The sequence below is a fragment of the Mesoplodon densirostris genome, chromosome X (assembly GCF_025265405.1).
Source record: "Mesoplodon densirostris isolate mMesDen1 chromosome X, mMesDen1 primary haplotype, whole genome shotgun sequence".
NCBI lineage: Eukaryota > Metazoa > Chordata > Mammalia > Artiodactyla > Ziphiidae > Mesoplodon > Mesoplodon densirostris.
In genome coordinates this window covers 91,010,709-91,036,875 of record NC_082681.1, presented here as the reverse complement: position 1 = coordinate 91,036,875, position 26,167 = coordinate 91,010,709, and the positions used below count along the sequence as shown (strand labels likewise).

At 41.5% G+C, this 26,167-nt stretch overlaps 1 protein-coding gene and 1 non-coding gene across 7 annotated transcripts in view; one reads left to right on the top strand and one right to left on the bottom strand.

Annotated features, from left to right (window-relative positions):
* Positions 1 to 2,037: 2,037 nt before the first annotated feature.
* Positions 2,038 to 2,140, top strand: LOC132482775 (U6 spliceosomal RNA). Its single transcript, XR_009530950.1, has one exon. It is a non-coding gene; the product is annotated as a U6 spliceosomal RNA (small nuclear RNA).
* Positions 2,141 to 16,926: 14,786 nt separating this feature from the next.
* FAM120C (family with sequence similarity 120 member C) overlaps positions 16,927 to 26,167 on the bottom strand; it is a 133,681-nt gene continuing 124,440 nt past the window's right edge. Inside the window, exons 14-17 of one of the 6 annotated variants that reach the window (XM_060086836.1) lie at positions 25,480 to 25,618; positions 25,038 to 25,095; positions 21,588 to 21,777; positions 16,927 to 18,620 (exon numbers count right to left, since the gene is read on the bottom strand). In XM_060086836.1, the coding sequence (XP_059942819.1) occupies positions 18,583 to 18,620; positions 21,588 to 21,777; positions 25,038 to 25,095; positions 25,480 to 25,618 (425 nt within the window). In that variant the 3' untranslated portion in view covers positions 16,927 to 18,582. Of the gene's footprint in view, positions 21,778 to 25,037; positions 25,096 to 25,479; positions 25,619 to 26,167 lie in introns of all 6 variants that reach the window. The other 5 variants (XM_060086840.1, XM_060086835.1, XM_060086838.1 and 2 more) reach the window with 5 other exon arrangements.

Here is a 26,167-nt window from a genome sequence, read left to right as displayed (position 1 = left end):
TTGGACCCGCTCGACTCCCCAGGTACCCAATCGACGCTGAGAACCCGGAACCGAAAGGCGGGGAGGCCGCCATCTTAGGCGAGGCAGGCGCTTGGCTCCATTTTGAGTGGGGCCAGAGTCTTGCCCGCCTTCCCCGGCCTTCGCGCCTTCCCCCTACTCCGGGCGAGCAAGGAGTTAAGCAACCCGCCCCCCCGACCAACATCACTGACACACTGTCACTCACTCTCTCCCCTCCTCCCCAGACACACACACCCTCCCCTCACACACCGTACACACACACCGTACACACACACACACACACACACACACACTCCCTCCCCTCACACACACTCCCTCCCCTCACACACACACACACACACCCTCCCCTCACACACACACACACCCTCCCCTCACACACACACACTCCCTCCCCTCACACACACCCTCCACACACACACACACACACACCCTCCCCCCACACACACACCCTCCACACACACACACACACACCCTCCCCTCACACACACACCCTCCACACACACACACCCTTCCCTCCTCCCAACCATCTTTTTCCTCTTACGAGAGGAGGTGAACTCTGACTGTGCTCCGCAAACTTAATAGGTGGCGGCGGGGGGCGGGCCTTTGGCCCGGGTGGAGGCGGGGCGAGTACTCACAGGTTTCCGTTCATTGAGCACCTTCAGCTGGCCGGCCTCTTTCACACGGTCTCCGGGTCGTTTACTCTTCACCCTGCAAGGGAAGCTCTGTTATTATCCCAGAGTGAGAACAAGCGCTTAGAGAAGCCAAGTGGCTTAAGTTTCAGAGCCGGGAAGTTGTTGAACCTTGCACCCTCTACTATCCCCCACCCCACCCCGCGTCCTGCCCTCGGTCCCTCGATCGTAATTCCTCCGTAAATCCTCTGTCCCCAGCTACCTCTGAAATCTCTCTTCTCTGACCCCACCCCAGTTCACTTTAGTTCAGTTCAGATACAGTTCAAGGATTTCCATGCACCTGTCCCACGATTTTCTAACTACAACCTGAGGGTGGGGTGGGAGAAGAGGTTGAATGAGTGGAACTCCACACACATGCTTCAAGGTGGCGCTGGTTTTCTCAGACATTCTAGAATATTCTCTAGGAATACTCTTACTATTTCATTTTCTTAGGGTCCAACTGCTTTAGAAAAGGAAATGTGTGTGTGCACACCAGTTTCCTAAGTGATGGTGGGTTAGGCCCTGGGGATACAATGATGAAAAAGAGGAACGCTGCGGTGGGAGATTGCCAGCCAGTGCAGGAGACAAGCTTGCAGGTAAACAGTTGGAATACAGCATCTAGTAAGCACGCAGATACCTCTTGCAAAGTGCAGAATGAGGCTAAGAAAGTGCCTCAGAAGCTGCTTGCTGCTGTCAAGGAAGATTTCAGAGAGACTTGGAGGGTATATAAAAGTTCACTAAATTAAGAAGAACATTGTATATAAAGGATTATCATGTACAGATGCATGGATGCACATGGGAAGACATTTACAAAAAGAAGTTGAATATTAGATTTTATCCTGTAAGCAATAAGAAACCATTGTAGGTTTTTGAGCAAAAGCAGCAGAGTCACATTTGTGGCTTAGCCAGAGGACAATCCAGGTTTAGTGGGACCTGAAACTTGTACCGTTTGTGAGGTAGGATTCCATTAAGAAAAGAATATAGACTTGTGAATACAAAATTATGTTCAAAGGTAGACAGAGTATTTCTAGAAGTCATTCCTACACCTGGGTAATAACTATGAATAGAAGCGGTACAAACATATAAATGTCCCCACTAAACCCAAACTAAATGTATCCTGCAAATCAACTTCCACTTAGATGGACCTCAAAAATGTCTGAGGCAGCTCCAGCACCACCTAATACAAGGAAAATGTGACCAGGAAAACTCTCAGTGGAAAGGGACGGCAATTTTAACCAATTGTGGTTTAAATATATTTTGCAAACTTTGTAAAACATATGACCATGTGACCATATGGCAAGTGACAAACCATGCAGCTTAAGCTTTCTTAGCTAAACGAGAAGGCAGGAGGGTGTTCACTTCGGCAGCACATATATTAACGTTGAAAAGACAGAAGATTAGCATGGCCCCTGTACAAGTCTGACATGCAAATTTATGAAGCATTCCATAATAAATGAGAGAAACATGGGAGAGGCAGAGAGGAGGAGGCAGTCGCATTAGTCATGAAAAAAAGATGAGGCCTGAATCAGAAAAGTTGCAGCAGGGGTAAAAAATGATCAGATAAGTGGGATATTTTGGAGGTTGAATAGGCCGGGCTAGGAGACTAATTGAAAATAGTGGGTGAATGAGTGAAAGGAGTGTGAGTTCGTTTCTGGGTTGGGTGTCATTTCTGGATGATGGTGCCATCGACTGAGCCAGGGTACACAGAAGAAAAAGCAGGTTTCGTGGGGAAGAAGAGACTAAGTTCAGTGTGGAGTATGTTGAGTTAAGGTGTATGTGGAACATTAATTCACTCACCCAACAATTCTTTGTTGAGCATCTACTATGCACTAGGCACTACAGTGAGGATGTAGCAGTAACCCAGAGGGACTAGGTGTGAGGATGTAGCAGTAACCCAGATAAGGTCCTGGCCTTCATGGTGCTAATATTCTTCATGGGGATCAGTCAATAATCAAAACAAATACAATTTCATTCATATATTTATTGAGCACCTACTATATACAAAGTACTGTTCTAGGCACTGGGGATTCAGACAAGGTCCCTGCCCTCCTGTGATTCACATTCCAGAGAGGGAGACAGACAATAAAGTGAGTAAAATAAGAGAATTTCAAACTGCAGTGTGTGCTATGATGGAAATAAAACAAGTTATGAGACAGAGAAAGATTTGAATAGATGGTAGTCTATTTTAGACAGTCAAGGAAGGCCTCTTAGATAAGCTGGCATATGAGTGGAAGACCTGAATAACATGAAGAGCTGGCCAGGGACAGGGTAGGAGGAATAAAAGTACCAAGTCCCTAATTTGGTGGTGGGGGCCAGTTCAGGGCACTCTCTCAATAATACTGCCTGAGCATTTATTTATGATGGACTGGGTGGGGTATGGGTGGGGTTTTGGGGTGGCATCTCCAGACATGAGTAAGAGACCCTGTGTATACCCTTAAGGAGTATACAATCTAATGAGGGAAGCAAGGTTCAATGAACAATAACAGGCTGAAAAAGGTCAAACCCTAAGTGCTACCTAGAGGTATGAACAACATGTGTAGGAACAAAAAGGTAGCCACAATTAGTTCAAACATATTCAGTGAGTGTGTCAGGAAAGGCTTCACAGGAGATGGCACTTGACCCAGGTACAGTGGTACCCACCTGTAAAAGTTCTTCCCCAGTGATATTGGGTATTAGAGTTGCGGGGTAAAGGATAACGGGGGAGGCAAAGCTGTCAGGGGCCTGAATCCGAGGCAGTTAGATTTGCTGACAAAGGAACTCACACTGCCATGGATGGGAGGCAGCCAGCTGTTGCCCTGGAAATATGTGCTCTAGTTGTGTCTCACATCAGTGCACGATCTGAACTGGCCACCATAGTACAAGGCTGCCCTGGAAACTTTCTTCCTCTACCCCACATCCACTTAACAGCTGTAAACATTCACTTTTAATTACATAGGCAATAGTATATGCATTTCCATTGTAAATAAACATCCAAACAGGCTGAAGATGCCCCTGACCACCACTCAATCCCTGCTTACTTTCCTAGAGGGAACCTCAACGAGCTCTTTTCCGATTCATCTCTCTGCATATAAGTACATATAACTGTTGAGAGGAAAAATGATGAGGGCCAAAGTGGACTATAAAATACATGAAGAAAAATGGTAAAAAATGGGAAAACATTACATGAGGAAGAACAGACTTGCTCCAAAACGGACTTGAAAGTACAAAGACAGTGAAAACAAAAGACAAAATAATGACAAATAACATTATCTGAGAAGTTACTGTGTGCTAAGCACTGTTCTAACCTCTTTACATGCATTAACTCACTCAATCCTTACAGCAACCCCATGAGGTAGGTACTAGAACTATCCCCATTTCATGGATGAGGAAGCTGAGTGTAGAGACTTTAAACCACCTGCTCGAGGCCACATAGCTAGTATGTATGCAAGCTGGGGTTCCTGGCAATACAGGGCCAGACTCCAGGCTCTTCACCACTCCTTGTGTGAATCTAACAGCAACTGGTAGCTCTAAGATCCATGTCATAGGGAAAGGTGATCGACAGTTTTTTGCATAATTTGAATCACAGAAGCAAAATATGGTTTACACTCACTTGGAATAAAAACTAGCAGGATGGTCCCCCAGGTGCCAAACTAGGTAGCTGAGAGCACCAACACACTCCTCCAGGGCCAGCTTTAGGGGTGTGCCACCTGTACAGAGAGCTCTGCTCCCAGAAAGGATTTCAGGCTTGATTTAATGCTCTCCTGTCATTGTCTTGACATTCTTAGTAATTTTATCTTTGAACCTGTGTCTTGTAAGTATAGTCCAGTGTGACAATGGAGCATACACATGAGCAGAAGAGATACACTGGGTGGCAGTGAGCAGAGCCTGTGGGTATGGCAGGTGATGTGCATGCTGAGCAGTTGGCCAGGCTGCCTGGCATATACAAGCACATCTGGGGCAGTCTGGGGCACCATGGGGCCCGGAGCAGGGGGGGTTGGGGGACATTGGGCCAGTGACAATGGTGGCAGGAGTAGCATAAGCAGCAGCAGGGGTGGCAGTAGCCATAGCCCTGAGAGAAAGGACAGCCTCTGCATGGGGACAGCGATGGGACCTGTGGTGAGAGGCAATCTTGCCCTTCTGTCAACAGAGCCTGTCCCTGCAGCATGTGCACAAATATTAACTCTGGCCTGAGCACTGGGACAGGAACTGCTGGCACGCAGGCAGTAAACGTTGTCAGTAAATTATTACAAAATAAAAAAGTACTCACGGACATTGAAGTAAAGTACATAACGGGAGGTTATTAGAATTCTTTGAGGAGTTTTACAGCAATCCCCACGCTTTTTGGCACCAAGGACCTCTTTCGTGGAAAACAATTTTTCCATGGAGGGGGGCGGGGGGTTGGGAATGGTTCAGGTGGTAATGCGAGTGATGAGGAGCGGCAGATGAAGCTTCGCTCTCTCGTCCGCAGCTCATCTCCTGCTGTGCGGCCCTGTGGTTGGGGACCCCTGGTTTAGAATTGCTCATTTTGAAAACTAGTGCCAAATTGCAAAGCAAATATCCACAGGCTAGGAAATGGAAATTAAATTTAAGGATCATCAAAGTAGACACAGATGAAGGCTTTGGATGAACCAATTATTAATGAGGAAGACAATTTAAAAGTGTTTTCCTTATAATTGAAGATATAGGGGTAGAATGCATAAAAAGGTGTTTTGAATTATAAATAAATAATGAAGCCATTTTCATTCCTTGTATGACCTTGTCTTAGTCTGTTCAGGCTGCTATAACAAAATTGCCATAGACTGGGTGGCTAATGGACAGATTTATTTCTTAAGGTTCTGGAGGCTGGGAGGTTCAAAATCAAGGTGCTGGCACATTCAGTGTCTGGTGAGAGCCCTCTTTCTGGTTCATAGATGGTGATCTTCTTTCTGTGTGGGGGAAAGGGTGAAGGAGCTCTTTGGGGGCTCTTTTATAAGGGCACTAATCTCATTTATGAGAGCCCCACCCTCAAGACCTAATCACCTACCAAAAGCCCCACCTCCTAGTACCATCACGTTGTGGGGGTTAGGATTTCAACATGACTTCGGGGGGCGGGGACACAAGCATTCAGTCTATAGTATACCTCCACAAGTTACAGGAAATGTCAGAGGAAACGTTAAATGCCATTGTATAAATTTATATTTAAAATTAGATTCAGACTTAGACAAAACTGATCTGTATGAAGAGTTAAAACTTTTTAGAAACATTGTTCTACAAGAATCATCAGATCTAGATGTATGAACATTTGTATTTTGAAATAATTTATCAGGAATCTATCCCAATGTTGTCACAGCCTACAACAAACAGTGCCAGTAACAGTTGCATCAGTAGAAAGCTCCTTCTCAAAATGAAAAGTTATCAAACATTTGCAATCTTGACTGATGTCACCTTCAATCATATTGGTTCAAAACGAGGTTGCTAAAAATATAGATTTGATGATTAAATAATTGAATTTGCAGAAAAATGAGCCAGAAAAATCTTATGATCAATCAAGGTATCATATTAATAACGTTATTAATTTTATTATATAAACTATGATAAAAATATTGTTCTGCGATTTGTATGTTTATGTTGTTATACATGTATCACTGTTATCCCTATTATGTGTTTTGTTTTTTGGTTTTCTTTTTGCGGTACGCGGGCCTCTCACTGTTGTGGCCTCTCCCGTTGTGGAGCACAGGCTCCAGACGCGCAGGCCCTGCAGCCATGGCTCACGGGCCCAGCCGCTCCACGGCATGTGGGATCTTCCCGGACCGGGACACGAACCCATGTCCCCTGCATCGGCAGGCAGACTCTCAACCACTGCACCACCAGGGAAGCCCCCTATTATGTTTTATAAGTAATAAAATATTTATAAAGAAAAAACCATTTTATTTTAGTGCCTTTAACTGCATTTCCCACCTCTCCCCTGGTTTTTGAACAAGGAACCCTCCATTTTCATTTTGCACTGGGCCCTACAAATTATGCAGCAGGTTCCCACTCCTGCGGGATGGTAATTGTGAGATGATTTGAAGGGATTGTAGCCACTCAAACAGCCTTACTGCTCTAAACAAACTCCTTTCCACTGGGAGTAGGGGATGAGGGTGGGTAGAGACAAGATGTCAACACAGAAAAATGAAGGTTAGTGTGGAAATCTATCATTTTCACATGAACAGGATGACACTGTCCATATCATTTGGCCAATTACTTTCTTCACTTGGCAACATCTTGGAGATCTTTCTGCAAGGAAATCAACCTTGTTCTTTTTTGAACTCCTGTTCAGGGAATTCCATAATTTGGATGGGTCTTGATTTATTTCTCCACTCCCCTGATAGATATTTAAAGTGGTTTTATTTTTCAGTAATACAGAGCTTCAGTGAACATACCAGTAGAGGCCTCCTTGTGTACAGGCATGTTTCTGTAGGTGGACACTCACAAGTGAGTTGGTGGGCCACTTTCAATCTTAATTACATACTGCCAAATTGCCTTTCAAAAGCATTGTGCCAGTTTTCACTCCCATCAGCGGTGTATTTTCACATTTCCTAAGACTCTGACCTTTAAACTGTTTGCCAATATGATGGAGAAAAAAAAAATGGTAACTCATGTTTGTTTTTAACTCTGCATTTTCCCTCACTAGTGCAGTTGAATGTCTTTTTATATGATGTTTATTGGCCCATCCTCTGTGAACTTTTTGTAACCGCTGCCTAGTTTTTCTTACAGGTTTATTTGTTTTCTCCATATTAAGTTGTAGGAGTCATTTATATTTCTGGACATTAACCCTTTGCCTATTATATATATTGCTGATATTTTCCCACAGTATGTAACATGTTTATGGTTTGTGTTAGCATACAGGAGTTATCATACAGAATGTTTGTATAGCCACTTGATATATTTACATCAATCTTTTCTTCTATGGCTTTTCTTTCTTGTTTATTCTTTTGGAAGACCTTATTTATACAAGGCAACAACTATCTTTTTTTCTCATTCTGTTACAGTGCTTTCAATTTAGGTCTTTAACCTACCTTAAACTCATTTCCTTCTCAACTTTTGCATTTCTCCTATCTGGAACTCTTTTTCCCCAGATCTTCCTATGGCTGACAACTTCAGAGTCAGCTCAAATATTACTTCTTCCAAAAGGCCTTCCCTGACCACCTTAACTAAATTAACCACCCTCTCTACATTAAGATGTGCCCTAGTTTGGGACTTCGCTGGTGGTCCAGTGGGTAAGACTCCGCACTCCCAATGCAGGGAGCCCAGGTTCAATCCCTGGTCAGGGAATTAGATTCTGCATGCATGCCACAACTAAAAAGATCCCACATGCTGCAACTAAAAAGATCCTGCATGCCACAACGAAGATCCCGCGTGCCACAACTGAGACCCAACACAGCCAAAATAAAACAAACAAACAAAAACAAAAAAAGATGTGCCCCAGTTCATTACCTTGACTTATTTTCTTCATAGATCACCTCTTACTGAAGTTACCCAACTTATTTGTTTATATGTTCATGGTCTGTCTGTCCTTAGATTGGAAACTCCATGAAAGTAGGGATTTTGTCTTGTCCCCAGCTTCTAGAATACATTTAGAATTTATTATAGTGAATTTGATATGATGTAAGGATAACTTAATTTTTTTCCAAAAGGATAGCTGATTTTCTCAACACCAGGACTTGCTTTTCTAAAGGAGAATTGTTACTGAGTCGAAGATGGTTATGATTATTATTCAGACCAGTGGTTCTCAACCTGTGGTGTACTGGAATCACAATTGGAGATTTTTTTTTAAATTTAGATTTAATTTTAATTTAGATATAGATAACAAAGTACCACAAACTGGGTGGCTTAAAACAGAAAGGTATTGTCTCACAGTTCTGGAGGCTAGAAGTGGTATTGGCAGGCCATGCTCACTCTGAAAGCCCTAGCAAAGCATCCTTATTTGTCTCTTTCTAGCTTCTGGTGGTTGCAATCCTTGACATTCCTTGACTTGTAGGTGTATCACTCTGCCTCCATCATCACGTGTGTGCCTGAATTTCTCTCTTCTTATAAGGACCCCAGTCATTGGGCTAAGGTCCACCCTAATGTAATATGACTTCATTTTAACATACAAAGACCATATTTCCAAGTAAGGTCACAATCACAGGCTCTGGGTGGACATGAATTTTGGGGGGGACACTATTCAACCCAGTACAGAGTGTCACATTTACAAACTCTGCTTTATTAGGTCTGGAGTGGAGGCCCAGCATCCTTAATTTTTAAAAGTTTTACAGACTTGACAAATGATATCAATGTTCACCTGGAAAGGTGGACATGGGGGAAGGCCCTTTTGAAGCAGAATCTCAATCCCAGATGCCAGTAAAGAAAAATACTGAGGAATTTCACTGCATAAAAGTTAAAACTTTGTGAGCTAAAAAAAATACCATAGGGCCTCGCTGGTGGCGCAGTGGTTGAGAGTCCGCCTGCCGATGCAGGGGATACGGGTTCGTGCCCCGGTCTGGGAGGATCCCATATGCCGCGGAGCGGCTGGGCCCGTGAGCCATGGCCGCTGGGCCTGCGCATCCGGAGCCTGTGCTCCGCAACGGGAGAGGCCACAACAGTGAGAGGCCCGCATACCGCAAAAAGGAAAAAAAAAAAAAATACCATAAACAAATTCAAAAGATCAGCAAAGCTGGGAAAACATATTTGCATCATATATGATAAAAGGCTAATTTCTTTAATTTATAATGAGTTCAGAAGAATTAACATGAAAGAGACAAAACCCAACAGTAAAATGAGCTAAAGAATAAGCAAGTAATTTACAGAGAAAGACATACACATATCAATAGAGATTTGAAAAGATGTTCAATCTCATCCATGAGTAAAGGCATATAAATCAAAACAATAAAACACCATCTTGACCTATCAGATTGAGAAATGTTTAAAGTTTGATTGTACGTAGAGCAAGTGAGGGTATGAAGAAATACTAGATACTTTCATATGGCGTTGGTGGGACTGAAGTTGGTACAACTTTTTTCATTTATAATTTGGCAATATATATCAAAATAGAACACGCACATATTCTTTGAATGTTGTGGGCTTTGCTAGTGCCTCCTCAGCTATCATTTCCCACTTTTTCCTTCCCAAAAATTTGTAGATTTTTATTTGTATATCTCTTCTTCCCACTCATAGCCCATGTATTTTGGGGTAAACAGATCTTACTCCCAGTTCTTCTGACCACAGACATCATTAGTTCAGGGGAGGACTTGTGACCTAAGCAAGCTAATGAGGGAGAAACTTGGGAGTCCTGCTCACTGGGAATGTTGGGTCAGAGTTTTCTCTTCTCTGCTGGACTTAAAAGAAGAGATTCAAAGCCTCCATTGCCACTAGCAGCCATCTCGTGGCCACCTTGGCTAAAGCACTGGTTCTCAGCCCTTAGTGTGCATCATAATCACCTAATCTATTAAAACGCAGATGGCTGATCTCTACTCTCAGAGTTTCAGATTCTGCAGGTCTGCAGTAGGGACCAAAAATTTCCTTTTCCAAGAAGTTCCCAGGTGATATTGATGCTGCTGGTCCAGGGACCACACTTGGAAAACCACTTGGATAAAGTAGGGACTACACAGCAGAGACTTAAAGAGACTGGGTAGCGCTAGCTCACCCTACCGCTGGAGTTGTGTTTTGTTACTTGTAACCAAAAGCGCCCTAACCAATATACTCAGCAATCTCGGACTAAAAATTTACCCTATGGATATACTTGCAGAAGTTTACCAAAATATATGCCCAGGGATGATCATTGCAGCACCGTTTGTAATAGCTAAAACTGGAAGCAATCAAAGTACTTGTCAATGCTATTCTCTCACTTCGTCCCAGCTTACCCTTCTCCCTCCCTGTGTCCTCCAGTCCATCCTCTACCTTTGCGTCTTTATTCCTGTCCTGCCCCTAGGTTCATCAGAACCTTTTTTTTTTTTTTTAGATTCCATATATATGTTAGCATACGGTATTTATTTTGCTCTTTCTGACTTACTTCATGCTGTATGACAGACCAGAGGTCCATCCACCTCACTAATACAGCAGAAACTAACACAACATTGTAAAGCAATTATACTCCAATAAAGATGTTTAAAAAAAAATCTGGACCTCAAAGTACTTGTCAATAGGGAATTGATCCATCTGATGGAATCATCCATCTAATGGACACTATGTAGGGTTAAAAATTATGAAATACTCTGTACATGCTCATAGAAAAATATCTCTAAGATATATTGAGTATAAAAATCATGATGATTAAAAGGGAGTAATTTATACTTTTTAAACAAAAGAATAAATAAGCAGATATGCAGGTATATGCTTAATTGTTTCCTGGAAGGCCAATTCTGATTAAGAATGGCTATATTTGAGGAAAGGAGTTGAAATTGAGGTGGTGCTAGAGGTTCTTCAGTCTTCATTTTGTATGTTTTTATTCCGAGTTGCCTAACCTTAGGTAAACTTTCCTTTTTTCAAAAAAGAAAATGTCATTTGGAGTTATCTGGGCAAGGCATAGGCCAATTTTAATTTCCTTCTCTGTGTTTCTGTATTGAAGAAACAACTAATAAATGTTATGTTATTTTTTAAAAGATTAAATCATGAAAAGGTGAATGGAAAATTAAAGACTTCTCAGGTATTCTGATGTGCAGCCAGGCTTGAGTGCCACTAACATGGTGCATACGTTATAAACTGGTGAGGACTTATACCTATCCAGATTGAGACTTAACTGGGGAGCTGCTAATTATACTTTAATGTGCATATGAATTACCTAGGGATCTTGTTAAAATGCAGATTCTGATTGAATAGATCTTAGGTGGGGCCCAATATTCTGCATTTCTAATAGGCTCTCAAGCGATGCTAATGTTGCTGGACTACTGATCACACTTTGATAGCAAGAACAAAGAAAGAGGAAAAGAGGAAAAAGAAGGAAGAGGAGGGACCATGAAGATGGAGAGGAAGGGACAGATATGAGACACTGCAGAATGATTGGGCATATGGAAAGAGAGTCTGAGGTGATGAGGTTTTTGGCCTGGGTGATGCGAGGATAGTAGTGACATTAACCAGAGATAGAGGAATCAAGCTGGAGGAGGAGGAAGTATAGGAAACAATGAAGGAGTGTGAGTAAGACTTCACATTTAAACATATTGAATTATGATTTTTCTGGGAGAGTATTATGTGGCTTGTCCAGCAGACCATTTGAACTCTGACTCTGCTCAGTAAAGTTCACATAGAGGTAGGTTTGAGACTCATCTGTATAAAGGTAAGAGCTGAGACCATGGGATAGGATGAAACTGAGCAGGGAGAAAGAATAGTGAGAAGATGGCTGAAAACAGAAACTCTGAGAAATGTTAATCTTAAGAGACATGCTAAGAAGGAAATGAAGAAGTAGTTGGAGAGGCAGTACAGAAGACTAAATATCCTGAAGGGCTTTCCTACTAAAGAACAACTAGATCCTGCATAAAACATAATTTTTATTGTATTGCTGGATGTGTGAGTTAGCAACTGCTGCATAATAAACCAACCCACAACTCAGTAGCTTGAAACCAAACCATTTATTGTTGCTCATGAGTCTATGTGTTGGTGCTCTGTTGATCTGCACTAGGCCAGGCTGATCTTGGCTGGGCTCACTCATGTACCTGTGGTCTGCTGGTGGGTTGGTTGGTGGCTGACAGGTCTAAGCTGGTCTGGCTGGATATAGCTAGACAAAAGGGTCTCTCATCCTCCAGAAGGCTAGCCCAGGCTCATTCCCATGGTAATTCCAGGGGTCCAAGAGAGTGAGCAGAAGCACGCAAGGCTTAGAACTGACATAATATCACTTCTGCAACAGTCTATTGATCAAAGCAAAACACACGACTAGTCTAGATTTGAAGGGTGGAGAAACAGACGCCATCTCTTAATGGGAAGAGCTGCAAAAGGTGTAGATACAGAGAGATGTGAACAACTGTGGCCATTTTTGTAATCAATTTATCATGCTGGACTTATCAGAAGTAAAAGGAGTCTTTAAAGAGCAAGCAAAATACAGCAAGCAAGCAAACAAACAAATCCATGACAATAGTAATAAACCCCACTGAGCTGGCTAGGGAGAGCAGGGCACTTGAGGACACTTCCAAAAATGGAATAGAGGTAGTTCCTTGGAAAATTGAGGTGCTGTTACTGGAAGAAATGAGGAAAGGCTGCTGGTCAGGTAGGAAAACAAATAGACATCTGCCTCAGAATCCAAGAGTCTAGTCTTTGTCATGAGAAAATTCTAGGAATACTTTAAATTGACACAGAACAGCCTTGTCTTTTTGGTCCTTGAAACCAGTATGCACGAGGCAACTTTTAGGAGTTTGAGCTTGGACTCAAAACCAGCATGTCAACTGTGTCTTCTTAAGGTACTGAAAGTGTTTTCACATCCACTAGCTTGTGTAACTCTCACAACTACCTATAAGGGAGGTAAAGCAGGCATTATTATTCCCATTTAATACTACTTCTAAAAATAATTTTGTCACTATCTTATAAAAGTGAGCATTTGCATGCCTTAGGTCCCAGCAGGAGACATGTGCACAAGCATACATGGCAACATTAATGGAAATAAGCCATATTTCCATTGGACAGAGAATGGGTAGATAAATTGTGGTATATTCACACAATGGAATACTATACAGAAGTGAAAACAAATTAACTACAGCTACAGCAGTAACGTGTTTGAGTCTTAGAGAAAAAAAAAGCTGGGTGAGAAAAGGAAGTTGCAGAACACTACATAAAAATAACGTTTTTATAAAATTATAAAGCAAGTACAACCTAACAATATATTGTTTAGGAATAATTACATATGTGATGTAACTATTTAAAAAGAAACCAAGGGAATGAAGACTAAAAGTCAAGATACCGGTTACCTCTGGGGAAGGCAGAGAGATGGGATAGTTCTTAGGTTGGGCAGTGGGCTCATAAGTGTTCATTTTATTATTGAATTTCATTAACATATGTTACATGTATCCTTTTGTGTTTATCAAATAATACATAATAATTTTTAAGTAGTCAAAAAAGGAAAGAGAAACAGCAGAGAAATGTCAGGGAAGCCAGAGAATTTCAGGAAATGGGTTGTGTTTCAGTGTCAATTACTGTGGAAGTCCTCAGCAAGATGCCTGCATGAAAACCCTGGACTTGGTGACTGGGAGCACACTAGTCGCCTTTGGAAGCAGCCACGTTCAAATGGGAAGGGCTGATGCCAGATTATAGGCTAGGAAGAAATGTGTTATGAGGAAATCAGGACTGGGAGCGTAGACAAGTCTTTCATCTACTACCAACCCTCCCACCCCCACCAAACCCATAACAGCTAACATTTATTGAGGCTGAATTATATGCCAGGCATTTTACATACACTGTGTCATTTTATCCTCAAAACCACCCCCACAGGGTGTGCTAGGGGAGCTAAACTCAATGCTTGTGTTACCACAAGATTATATCCACTTCAGCCCACATGCAGAGAACCCCTATGACACTGGAATGGGAATGAATGTTTCACTATTCCATTACAAATTTTAGGTATACTGACTCAAGTGGTTAGGTAATGGCAACCAGCCAAAAAGCCATGAGTCAAATCTACCCAGAAATGGGTCATTTCTCCCTGTGATGCTATTATTGCGACTCACCAAACTTACCTCTCCCTTTTTCCAGGGACATAGTAGAATTGTACTTTTCCACCTCTAGGAAATTAGGTGCAACCATGTGGGCCATCTCTTTGGGCAATAAAAAGAGAGAAGTGATGTGTGACATTTTAAGCTTTAAGAGTTAGTGTGTATTTTGGTCACATTCCTTCCCAACTCAGTGATGCGGCTTCTGTTGGTCTGAGTTATCAAGTGGCTTTGGATGAACAGAGCTCCCCTGACAACACATGTTGGACATAATGAGCAATAAGTATACCTTTATTATGTGAGATTTGGGAGTTATTATAGCAGCAAAACCTAGCCTATCCCAACTGATACACTCCCCTTTTCTAGAGTTGAGGATTATAAATGTGTAAGGACTGAATAATAAGATGAAAATGTTTTAAAATATATAAAATAAACCACCTAGAACTCTCTCTGGCACACAGTAATCCCCTGATAGGTGACTTTCTGCATTTGCTCCTAATAAATGAGCACAGAATTTTCATATTTCTCACCCACAAATAAAAGATTAGCTGTAGAAGAAATAAATAGAAGACAATGTTCCAGGCTCACATTATTCCTAATACTTGTGATTTTAGAAGAGATATTTTCATTCTTGGTCACTTTATCCCTCAAGTCCATGAAAAAACACAGTTGACGCTGCTTGGGTCATATACCCATCCCTGCACTGGGGGAGGTGAAGCCATGTGACTGATGGTCAACCCATCCCTACCCCAAGATTGGAAAGAGCAGTTCCCCAAAGGAAAAAGAAAAACAAAAAACTGCACTTAACTGCTGCCAGAAAGAGGAAGGAATGCTGAGGAGGCAGAAATAAGAGTTATCTACTTAGTCAAAACATAGGTTTAGAACCCTGGTTTTTATCACTTATTAGCTGTGTGTGAACTTGGGCACCACTGAACCAGTTTGCTCGTGTGTAAAGTGAGTATAGTACTTACTTTGCAGAGTTGTTTGAAGCTTAGAAACAGTGTACAATAGCTTAGTACTATGCTTGGTACCTAATAGGTCCTCAGCAAACAGTAACTTTTAACAGCCAAATGCTAAGGATTTCCCACTATTAAGTTCTGAGTCCCAACACTCAAAGATCAAAGGTTAGAAAAAGACATCTATAGCCATAATGAACCAAATACAAAACAAATTTTTACAAATGACAGTTTTCATTTAAGTGTAATATTTACAAGCTTCAGTAACCTCTAATGCTCGCCTTTAGGTTCATCTGTTTCCTTTTGTAATCTGTACACACAAGGCACAGAGCAGCCAGGGAGGCCAAGCCCAGCTAGCAACACTCAGCAGAAGCAGTAAGGTAAGAAGAATGCCCTAGAGTCCTGGCTTCAGACTCTGCTCCAAGCATCAGTCTATTGCTCAAAGGTGACTCAGAACTCTTTTTCTCTTTTTTGAGAGCCCCATTTAGAAGCACATTTAAATGCATACCATTCAGTGATGAACCTTCATATTCAATCTTCTTGTGTTTTTGCCACCAACACACCCTCTGCCTCAGAAACCTACAATCTGTTTTGCACCAGGGAACATTTTCAAAGGTGTTTTAGCTGTCCTTGATTTAGTCATCAAACATTTCTAAGTGCATGCTCGGTGGTAGATGCCAAGAAGACAAAGATGGTCAAGTTTAATCTACTAGCAGAGATGCAGCGAAGTGCTACAGGGACTGGCTATGGGGAGTCCGTACAGGGGTCCCTAGTAAGAGATCAGGAAAAGAATCACAAAGATATGAGCTGAATCTTAGGGGAAAAAGTTGAGACTGCACCAGAGACAAGGGGAGAGAGGTATTCTAGGCAATGGTATAAGCAAATGAGAATAAATGGATATTAATAGCTTAATGTTGCTGGAATGAGGTGGGGTGGCAGGAAATGAGGCTGGAGAAGTGGTCAGGAGCCAGATCATGAAGGGACCATGGAAATGGGCAGGCAGCATGTTAGAAGGACAGATTCCTCTGGAAGCTGATAAGCATGGTGGATTAAATCAGTGGTTCTTAACGTCTCTTAGGTCATAGACTTCTTTAAGTAACTAACAAAGGTATGGTCCCTTTCACTGGGAAAAGGTACATACACGTAGACACAAAATTTGCTCACAGTTGCCTGGTTAGGAGTAAGACAGAGGAGCAACTGCAACAATTTAGGTGAGACATGAGGAGGCCTGAACTAAGCCACAAGTGGGGAGAGAAAAGAGATAGATGTGAGAAAGAGAAAGATGGTTGAGTATTACCAACAGATCTTGTCACAAATTGGATTTGAGAAATGATGGAAAGAAAGACATGCATCTAGGATAACTCCCAGGTTGGTTTGTGGTGTAGACAACTGAGTAGAAGGTAGTGTCACTCATGGAGAGGAGCAGGCTTCGGAAGAGAAGATGGGTTCAGTTTGGGAAATGTCGAGTCAAAGGTGCCTTTAGAACATCCAAATAAAGAAGTTCAGCAGGAAGCTAAATATGCCCTTCCTTTTCTTGTACTGGCTCTCTTGCCCTGATATTCAACTACAAATAGGCTCCTAAATCTCTGTGCAACACTTCTGAATTGAGACAAGTATATTCCCCATTTGCCGAAAGGAGTCCAGAAATGGGAGAAGAAATTAAACTTCGCACACCCAAAATTATTTCACATTTTTTTTTACTAAAAGAATAGACTTTTATTAAGCACTGTAAGTTTCTTTCCATCAGCATTAACAGAACAACAGACCAATTTCCATCACAGAACAACTCCTGGGACATTTTCATTCCTTTCTGAAACACTTTCCTTAACTCCTGCAGTTTCCCCTAAGAAGCATCCATTCAAACTTACATTAATAAACTATGGAGCTTTTGTGGTGAGGTGGGCCAAAAAGGCAGGGAATTTGGAAGAGAAATACATATTATCCATCCACTAAACACACTGTCAAGAGCACAGGAGAAGAGATACTACCACAGGAAAAAACAATGAAAGATTTTACTTTTGTCAATAACATCATTTATCAGGGAGCACTAAAAATCAATGACTCCTTGAGTTAAAGTTTCTTTACCTAGTATGTTATTCTAAAAATAGAATAGAATAGAATAAAATAAAAGGTGGATGGAGAAGTATCTTCTGGGAAGTAACTAAAATGAAGTCCAGATTTTGCAGGGTTATGAGAGATTAATAAAATCTGAAATACTTAATTTGCTTCATTTACATGAAAATTCACTAGTCATTAGTTACTACCAACACGGACAAAAAGAGCATCTATAAAAGTACAAGGGCAATGTCAAAAGCTGCAGTGGGCACCCTAGCATAGGGTTTTTTTATTTTGCTTTTACCTTGGAAAAGATGATTTTGCAAAAAGAAATACATGAAGTTATTTTCTTAGAACATCAAAATAACCTCTGACAATACTGAAGATAATTAGCAGTAACAGGGGAAATAGGGGAATACCTGCACCAGCAGACTACGGCAATAAGCCAAGGGAAAAGAAAATGGAAAGTCAAATAAAAGAAGATGCCAAAGTCACAAGAGGGAGAAAAATATAGGGTGACACACAATGAAACAGTGAAAACTTACCCCCCCCCAAACCCCAAGCATATTTAGGAAATATGCATCAGGAAGTAAACAAGTATAACGATTAAACCTTAGTAGAATTATACTAACTACTTTAAACTGTGGTCTACTTGTACTGTCATTTCAAAGTGGGGTGGGGGAGTCTTAGAGGCTGAAAGGGTAGCACGGACAGGCCCACAGGAGCCTTCTAAGGTTCCAGCGGACTGGATCACTATAACCAAACAGTTACTTCCACATTCTTTCTACCCTACATAAGCATTCCTCCCCCCACCCCAATCCTTAACCACCCTCCCTAATGCCTTACCTGGCTGTTTTTCTCAGTGATTAAAAACAAGTTAACGTGACTTGGCCAACGATGCCAGGAAATCAAGATGGAAACAAAAATCAAATATCACTAGCCAAAGCAAGTGCCATTTCTTGGGCTATAAAGTCTACCCAAAGTCCTACTGGCTCAGAATGAAAATGATACAAGTGAGCAGAAGTTTATCAGGCCTGGTCCAGACTAGACTGGCCACTGAATAACGGTGGGAGTTATAGGCTGACCCCAATACACACCAGCAGAAATCAAGAACTGAAAGTCCTTGGGGATCAGTGGCTATATACATCCAGGGTGCTTTTGCTTGTGGCCCTACAAGGTAAAGGGGTCATTTCTGGGGGTTCCCATATGATGCATGACTTTGTTCAAGAAAGGCCACATCATAGTCAGAATTTGAACCTCAAGTGAAGGATGACAGTCTCTTCAAGTGGTACTCACAGCAAAAAGCAGACTCATGTTCCCTAATTTGAAAGAAATTAGAAAAAGTTAATCTTGCAATTCGAAAAAGTTAATCTTCCAGTAATAAACCTTAGTCTTTCTGGCTTCTAAATTGTCTGTTTTGGCAGATAAATTAAAACATGGCCCTTTATGGTTCTTTCTTGTAACCTTACAAACCCAAAATGCTGAATCCAAATAAAAATCAAAGTTGGAAGTGAGACACTTGTTTCATCCTGGGCCAGGCTAGGAGAAAGTAGAGGTGTGTGGAAGGGAGAAAAGCAAGCCGTTTGGCAAACTGGAATCATCCCTATCAAAGCAGCAATTTTGCTTCTCACAGTGAATGCCTACAAAATAACACATCTTCTTAATGCTGTGAGAGTTAACAATACTGTCACTTGATTGTGTCAAATAGATTCAAGATTCACAGAAACAGCAACTGAAGAAAATGCCTTTCCATATAACTCCAAGTACTTCCTATTAGAAATTGGAGCTAGCTAGCTATTTAATTTAACACAGCTCAGTGATTCTGGTTACTTTTAGAGCTTCAAAGGACTCCTCCCTCTGTGGCTCCAGAAAGAAATCTCCAAGCCATCTAAGTTCGCTACTAAATCCTTCTCTTGCTGGATACAGAAGTCCTAACCTTCAAGATGTTGTGAAAGGTTGGGCAGGTTAGGAGAAAAGCGGGAACCAAATTAGGGGAGCCAATTCCATAGAGGAGGTTTTTGTACACTTCGTTCTTGGTTATATCTGGCTGGGTATGCATTCTTGTCATCCTGCTCTGGTTTATGTAAGAAGTGTCTGGGCAGGGGGAAAGGCATTCTAGACCTCCCTCCCCCTGCAAGTTGTGGGTTCTCTTAAATTGGGCCAGACTAGGATAAAACAGTCTGAGACTGTCTTCAGTCTCTCATGATGATACACTCATTGTAAGTGGGTAGTGAGCAAACAGCCTTCCGGTTGTCTGGAAAAAAATCACCAAGGACCTACTCTGGGTTAAGGTACATGGGGTTTTTCAAAAGAGAGAGAACCCTGCTAGAAGTCTAGTCAGTTGTATTCCTGTAGAAATGGTACTTCTTGGGCAAGAATATCACAAAGCCCAAAAGGAAGTGTATGAGGCTGGAAGCCTCAACTCCTGAACAAAGACACAATGCTAATCTGTTGCAAGCCATGTTCCCATCCCTCATACTGTTGGGGAGGGAAACTGGAAGTGCAAGGTTGTCTCAAGAGTATCTCCAGAAAGGGGGAACAGCCTCTTTGTCCTGGACAGATTCTGGCCTCACTTGGGGGCTGGGAACATTTTACAGAATACCCCTATAGGCCCGGGCCAGAGTCCTCTGAAGTCTTCCTTGCAAAGCAAATGAAAAGATCAAGTAGTCAAAATGTCAATGAAAAAACAAAACAATCTAGGTATGTAAAATCAAATTGCCGATTTCCTCACACTTCCCTACCCCATCTTTCCAATGTTAGTCCTCTCTCCTTCAGGGATTCATGGCAATAAATTCTAGCCTGAGGCCAGTTTGATCCCGGAGTTTCAGATGAGATTTCCTCCAAACTGGCTGCAAGCCCCGGTAATTACCTCCCATCCCCTTTCTCTCTCCCAACCAGGCTGCTCCTTCATAAGGAAATGCCCAACTCTTCCCAATCCTATTCCAACCTCCTGTTTTTACCATACGGGATGTGAGGACTCTGTTCAAGATTAGGCTTGTGACAACCCAACTGTTTGTTGTTCTGAACAGGCAATCTCTGGAAAGTACTTTTTGTCTGCTTTAGAGAAGCCCATCTTCTCATAACTGTGATGGGCTACGACTTAGTAAGGATTTTAAAATGTGGTCTTTTGAAACCTACCACTCCATAGCAGTGGAAGCATTTCTGGGAAATTCAGTAAATCTTCTGGGACATCATCATGTATGTACGTGTGTGCATGTATATAAATATATATATACAAAATATATATATTTATATTTATATATACATACACACATACACATATATTTATATATATATAAAATATGTATAGATAAATAGATTTGTCTCTTTATATAAAGGGTATGTGTATGCATATAGATACATGCATTCATATATATATCTATCCAAACATCCATACACAAACACACACACACACACACACACACACACACACAAGCACACACAGTCTTTTGAGTTCCCTTTCGTACTCAGTTTCATTATATTGATTCCACCCTTTCAGGGTGTGGGCAGCAGGGAGTGGGTGAACTGCACCACATCTTCTATTTTACAAACAAATCATTAGTTCAGAGGCAGGAAAAATCTGCCCAGTACTTTTCTGATTCACTTGAATCCCCCAGTACAAAGGCCATTGGTAGTTATTTTAAGTGTATAAAATTTAAAAAAAAATTAAAAAAATAAAATAACCAATACTACCTCACTTCCCTGAAAACATCTACCTATCTGATTGTCAGGTCAGAGCTAGAGGTGGTAGTATAAACTCCTGGCAGAGGTGAATGGGGAGAAAGAGTTAGAAGATGTGGATACTGATTATATACGAAGGCCCTACTATTTCATAAAGAAAAAAGCAAGTTAGGAAGCCATATACTCAGAAAACCAAAGCTGGAACTTTTCTATAGGGCCTTACGTGATGACACCCGATAGTCACTGCCTAAATAGGCTTCCAGGGGACGTAAAGAGAATATTGGCACTATATATTCAATTTGAGAACAGGAACTATGCTTGTTGCCATTCATGTTTGATCAGAGCTTCCCTAGAAGCAGACCACTGAGTCTGGAAGCCCAGAAAAAGACAGGGAAGGGGAAAAGATGGATACAATAGAACACCCCATCCAAATTCTGGATGCAACTAGGGTAAGCATTTTATGTCCTCCTCTAACTTGGGCCTAAAATCAGAAAAGTATAGGTTTTCCCCTCTTCCTGATCTGCTGAAGCCATCTTCTGCTTGTTATTCCTCTTTCTGTTGTGCCACAGTTCCCAGCTTTTGCTCTCGTAAGCGGCTCTTCTCACCATTCTTCACGGGGAAGTAGCGGTTACCATTATTACACACACTGCTGTCTCTGGTTAAGGCACACTGTGATGGAGCTGGAAGATGATCATTCTTCTCTTCCTTGATCAATGTGCCATTGTTTCCATTTACCTGTGAGCGAGACCGACCTTGGTGAGGCTCCAGGGATTTAGAAACTCCATCTGAAGTGCTCTGTCAAAAACAGAGATATTCAGTAGAAATGGTAATCCCAAACTGGCTGATCCTTCCCAAGCATATTTATAAGCTAGCCTGCAGAAACTGCTTCAGTTCTTCAAAAACACCAGAAAGCCCAAAGCTTGTTAACACCTAGTACACTCTGACACTGTCTGGAGAACTTAGGGTGACAACAAATGGATCTGACTCAAATCCAATGGCAATGACAACACAATAATGACACAGCTACTGTTTACAAAGGTTTACAATATATTTTTTTCAAATGTCAAAAGGGACCCTAAATGGTAGATATTATGATGCCCCATTTACAGATGAGGAAGCTGAGGCTCAGAAAGATTAAAGCAACTTGCTCAAGGAGACACAGGTAGAAAGTGGTGGGGCCAGGATTGCACTCCAGGTTGGTCAGCCTCTAACGTTTACTCTCTTAACTTCCATGCAACGCTGTCCAATACTGACAATTGGACATGTAAAGGAAAGGAAAAGAAAACAAATGATAAGATCTATATGCAATATTCCATAGAATTTTTCATAAGTAAAAACAATCATCTGGTTTTCTTTTAATTTCAGAAATGTAACTGCTCTTGAAATGCTAACGCCATGAACTGTATTACCTTGAAAGTGCAGTACTGGCTCTCAATGAATATTATTAGGAATAATAACAGTGGTTGGGCATGCCAGGTACTCTGATGTTGGTTTCACAGATAAGAAACACAAATGAGGCTCGAAAAAGTAAAATAACTTGCTCAAGGTCACTGGCATGCCTAGACTTGCATCCAAGTCTGTTTGTCTCCAAAGACATTGTTCTTTCCACTAAGACACAACACATAATGGAAGTCTAATACCTGTTGAATTTGTGGTCAATTATAAATAATAACTATTAATATTTATTGAGCACTTCCCATGTTCCAGGTTCTGTGTTAAACACTACATATATCATCTCATTTAATACTCAAAATAACTCTATGAGGTAGATACCAATTCTTCCATTTTTACAGATGAGGAAATTAGAGCACAGAGAGGTTAAGTAACTTGCCCAAAGTCACAGAACTGGTAAGTGGCAGAGCCAGATTCAAAGCTAGATCATTTGGCTCCAAAACCTACACAACATGGGTGTTACTGTGAAGTGTTTCTCAAGAACCTGGAAATAAGATGAAACTAGCAATGGATGGAATTAGCCATGTGAGGTAGTCAACAAAGAAATAAAAATGTAACAAGTAAGTGACTGAAGAATTCGAGAACACACAAAAATCCACTGACCTAGGAATAATCTCAAGAAGACAGAACTGTAATGTAAGAAGATTTAATAAGCTGCAACAATTAATTTTCTCAGATTTTGGAGAAAGGGCAAACAGAAAAAGGAGAGTCAGCAAGGCAATCAGCAGCAGCTCTGTCCAGGGAAGATGCCTTAGCTAAAAACAAATTCAACGTGAGGCTTTCCCTGGCCAGGCTACCTCTAGAGTAGATGACAGTACCCCCAGAAATCTTAGCTAAGAGAAACTTAAGATCATCTACCATCCCTTGTTTTCCCTCAGTTTCCCCATCTGTAAAATAGAGAGAATGATAGTATCTATTTCATAGGTTCCTATAAGGATTCAATGACACACTCCATGTAAAGCACTTAGAACATGTTGTAGAACATGTTGTGCCTGGCACACTGTAAGAACTCAATGCCAGCTAATGTTACTGTTCTGATTCCATGCCCCCAGGCAAACTTCTGATACCATGTCTTCCCTTTCAGCTTGCTCTTAGAGAGAGAAAGCTCCGGTAGACATGGTTAAGAGCATGCATACAAGAGTCAGCCAGGCCTAGGTCTGAATCTTATCTCTAACAACTAGAGTTGTTATCCCGTTTCAGAATTAGCACAGCACAGGGCTTTGGAATCAGTCAGCTCACGCTGGAATGTCAACTCTAATACTAACTTGATGGGTAATTTTGGGCAAGGTGCTTCATCCCTCTGAGCCTCAGTTTTTTCCTGTTTAAAATGGGAATAATAAATACATATATTTATGAGTGACTGGAAAAAAGTATACAATATATTGTGATAATTATTTCTTCTCACTGTAAATCAGTACTTTATCTTTCACCCCCTCCCTTCTCTTCCCTTCCCCCACTCCTTTAGCCATATCCACATAGCTATTTCTGTGATCTTGGTTAATGTGAGTCAACCACTTACAGATGGATCCACTATTATTGTACCAAAAATATCAGGTTTTTCAGACTGTATGCCTATTGATCAGTCCCTGAATCATGGTGAATTGATCAAGGCTGTACTACCTTATGGGAAACTATCTGAGTGACTAGTTTTCCTGCCTGGTGCAATCCCTTTTCCCTTACTGAGCAGCTTCTGGAAAAAGCTGAAAAGCTTTGGAAAAATCCAAAGTCACTGCTTTCTGGCTTTGGAATACATTACAAAATGCTTTGTGTGGGGGACTTACCATTGTAGTTCCATTTGGGGCTCAAAATAACATTAAAGCAAATTTGTATTCCTTGAGAAAACATTAGACAATGGGAGTTAACATGGATGCAATGAGGGCTGGTTGTATACATGAGAGCTGAGCTGGGATTGAGGGCTGACAATAAAATTGCCTTGCAGTATGGTCTAGTCAGTGACCCTTGTGAGGATTAGAAACCACATATAAAATGTCTAGTAGATGGCTTGGAAGAAAGTTAAGCACTCAAGAAATGGTAGCTACTATACTATGAGGAGTCCAGCAGTCTGAGGCCATTACAAGATTTTGGATCACTACGGGGGGAAGGGGGGATGCCTATTGAAGACCAGTGAGTTTAAGACCATTCTGAACCCTTAAGAGTAAGCAGAATGGCTACGCCTCCTCCCCTCCCATCATCAGCAAAGGCAAAAGTCCAATTTTCTAAGCATCTCTGGTAGCCCCTCAGAAGTTCAGGCATGCTGGTGGAGTCCCACTGTTAACTTCACTTTTGTCCCTTTATGGCTGCATGTAGTGCATACTGTGCTAAGTGCAGGTCTTTAGGACACAGTACCTGGTTTCTATCTTGTGGCCTCACTCAGGGAAAAGGATGACACTGCAGCCCTGTGGGAAGAGCCTGGGCAGGTTAACCCTCACTAGACTGCTAGAGAGCAGGCGGATGAAATCAAATGCTAGGAGAAGCTATGAAAGCTCCCAGGTTTTCATGCCTGATCTCTTGCAAAAAAACCCAAAACAAACAAACAAACAAAAAAACCCAAAAACGACAAGAGGTATCAAACAGAAGCTAGATCATCTCAAAAAGGTACTTACTTGTTTATTTCCTTTTTTATGTCCTTTGGATCCTCTACCAGTCTGTTCTTTTCCATGCCTTTAGAAAGTGGGGGGAAAAGTGATCATGAGGAACACATAAAGCCTGTACCTCCATTTTCACTTAGTTAACTACTCACCTCCTCTAGGAAGTTTGACCCTCTTAAGTTAGATGCCTCTCCTCTGTGTTACCACTGTAAACCTCTATCTCTGTCATTTCTATGTCATACCGAATTGTCCTGTGTCCCAAGTCCTCCTCTAGGGCAAAAACTTTTTCATCAAGGCAGGGCATTTTTATATGTTTGCTGAACTCAACTGAAAACTGGCTTTAAAAACGCAAAGTTAGTTAATGCCTCTTACCTTAATAGAAGGTTTGGATAGCTGGGCATTTTCCCAAGAGCACCTTGATTGACACTAGCTTATACCAACCTATTCAAATACATACCCCTTTCCCGGCCCACCGACAGAAACCACTTGCATGCCAAAGGAGCCATGACCCCTGGAGGATCTGCTGCCAGCCCACTGGCCCACAACCATCCCGGCAATCTCTAGTTTTCCTCCTTGGGGTGGGATTGGATGGAGACCTGGGAAGAGAGGAAGAATGGTAAGTGCAAGGTAGGATAAGAGGTGGAATAGAAGATCTACAGCCCACCTACTCTGTATATTTCCATTTCTCTATGATAAAAAGACTCTGTGATAACAACAAAGGGTCATGGTGGAAGCAAATTTTGGAAGAGGGTGTTGAAGATCCGTACATATCCACTTTAGCAAGTGGGGTGTGCCTGATTCATTTTCCAACTACAGAGCCTGCACACAGTAGGCATTCAATATTTGTGGAGAGAGAATGAGGTCTTAAGATCTAGCTATTGGAAAATTATAGGCCAAAACCACTTTTGATTCAAATACATGTCACTACACACTGGAGGATTAGCCAAACAACCAAACCAAACAAAAAAATAATGAAACCAAAGTAACAGTAATTTATGATTAAAAAGTAAGAAGAGCAACAGTTGAAAACCAGAACCAATTCAAGACAAGATAGCAGATCTCCTTAAAACAGGAAACTCCAACTCTGTGTGTGAGCTCACAAGCACAGTACAGCTCTGTAACTTGGCACAAAAGGAAGCCTTCAT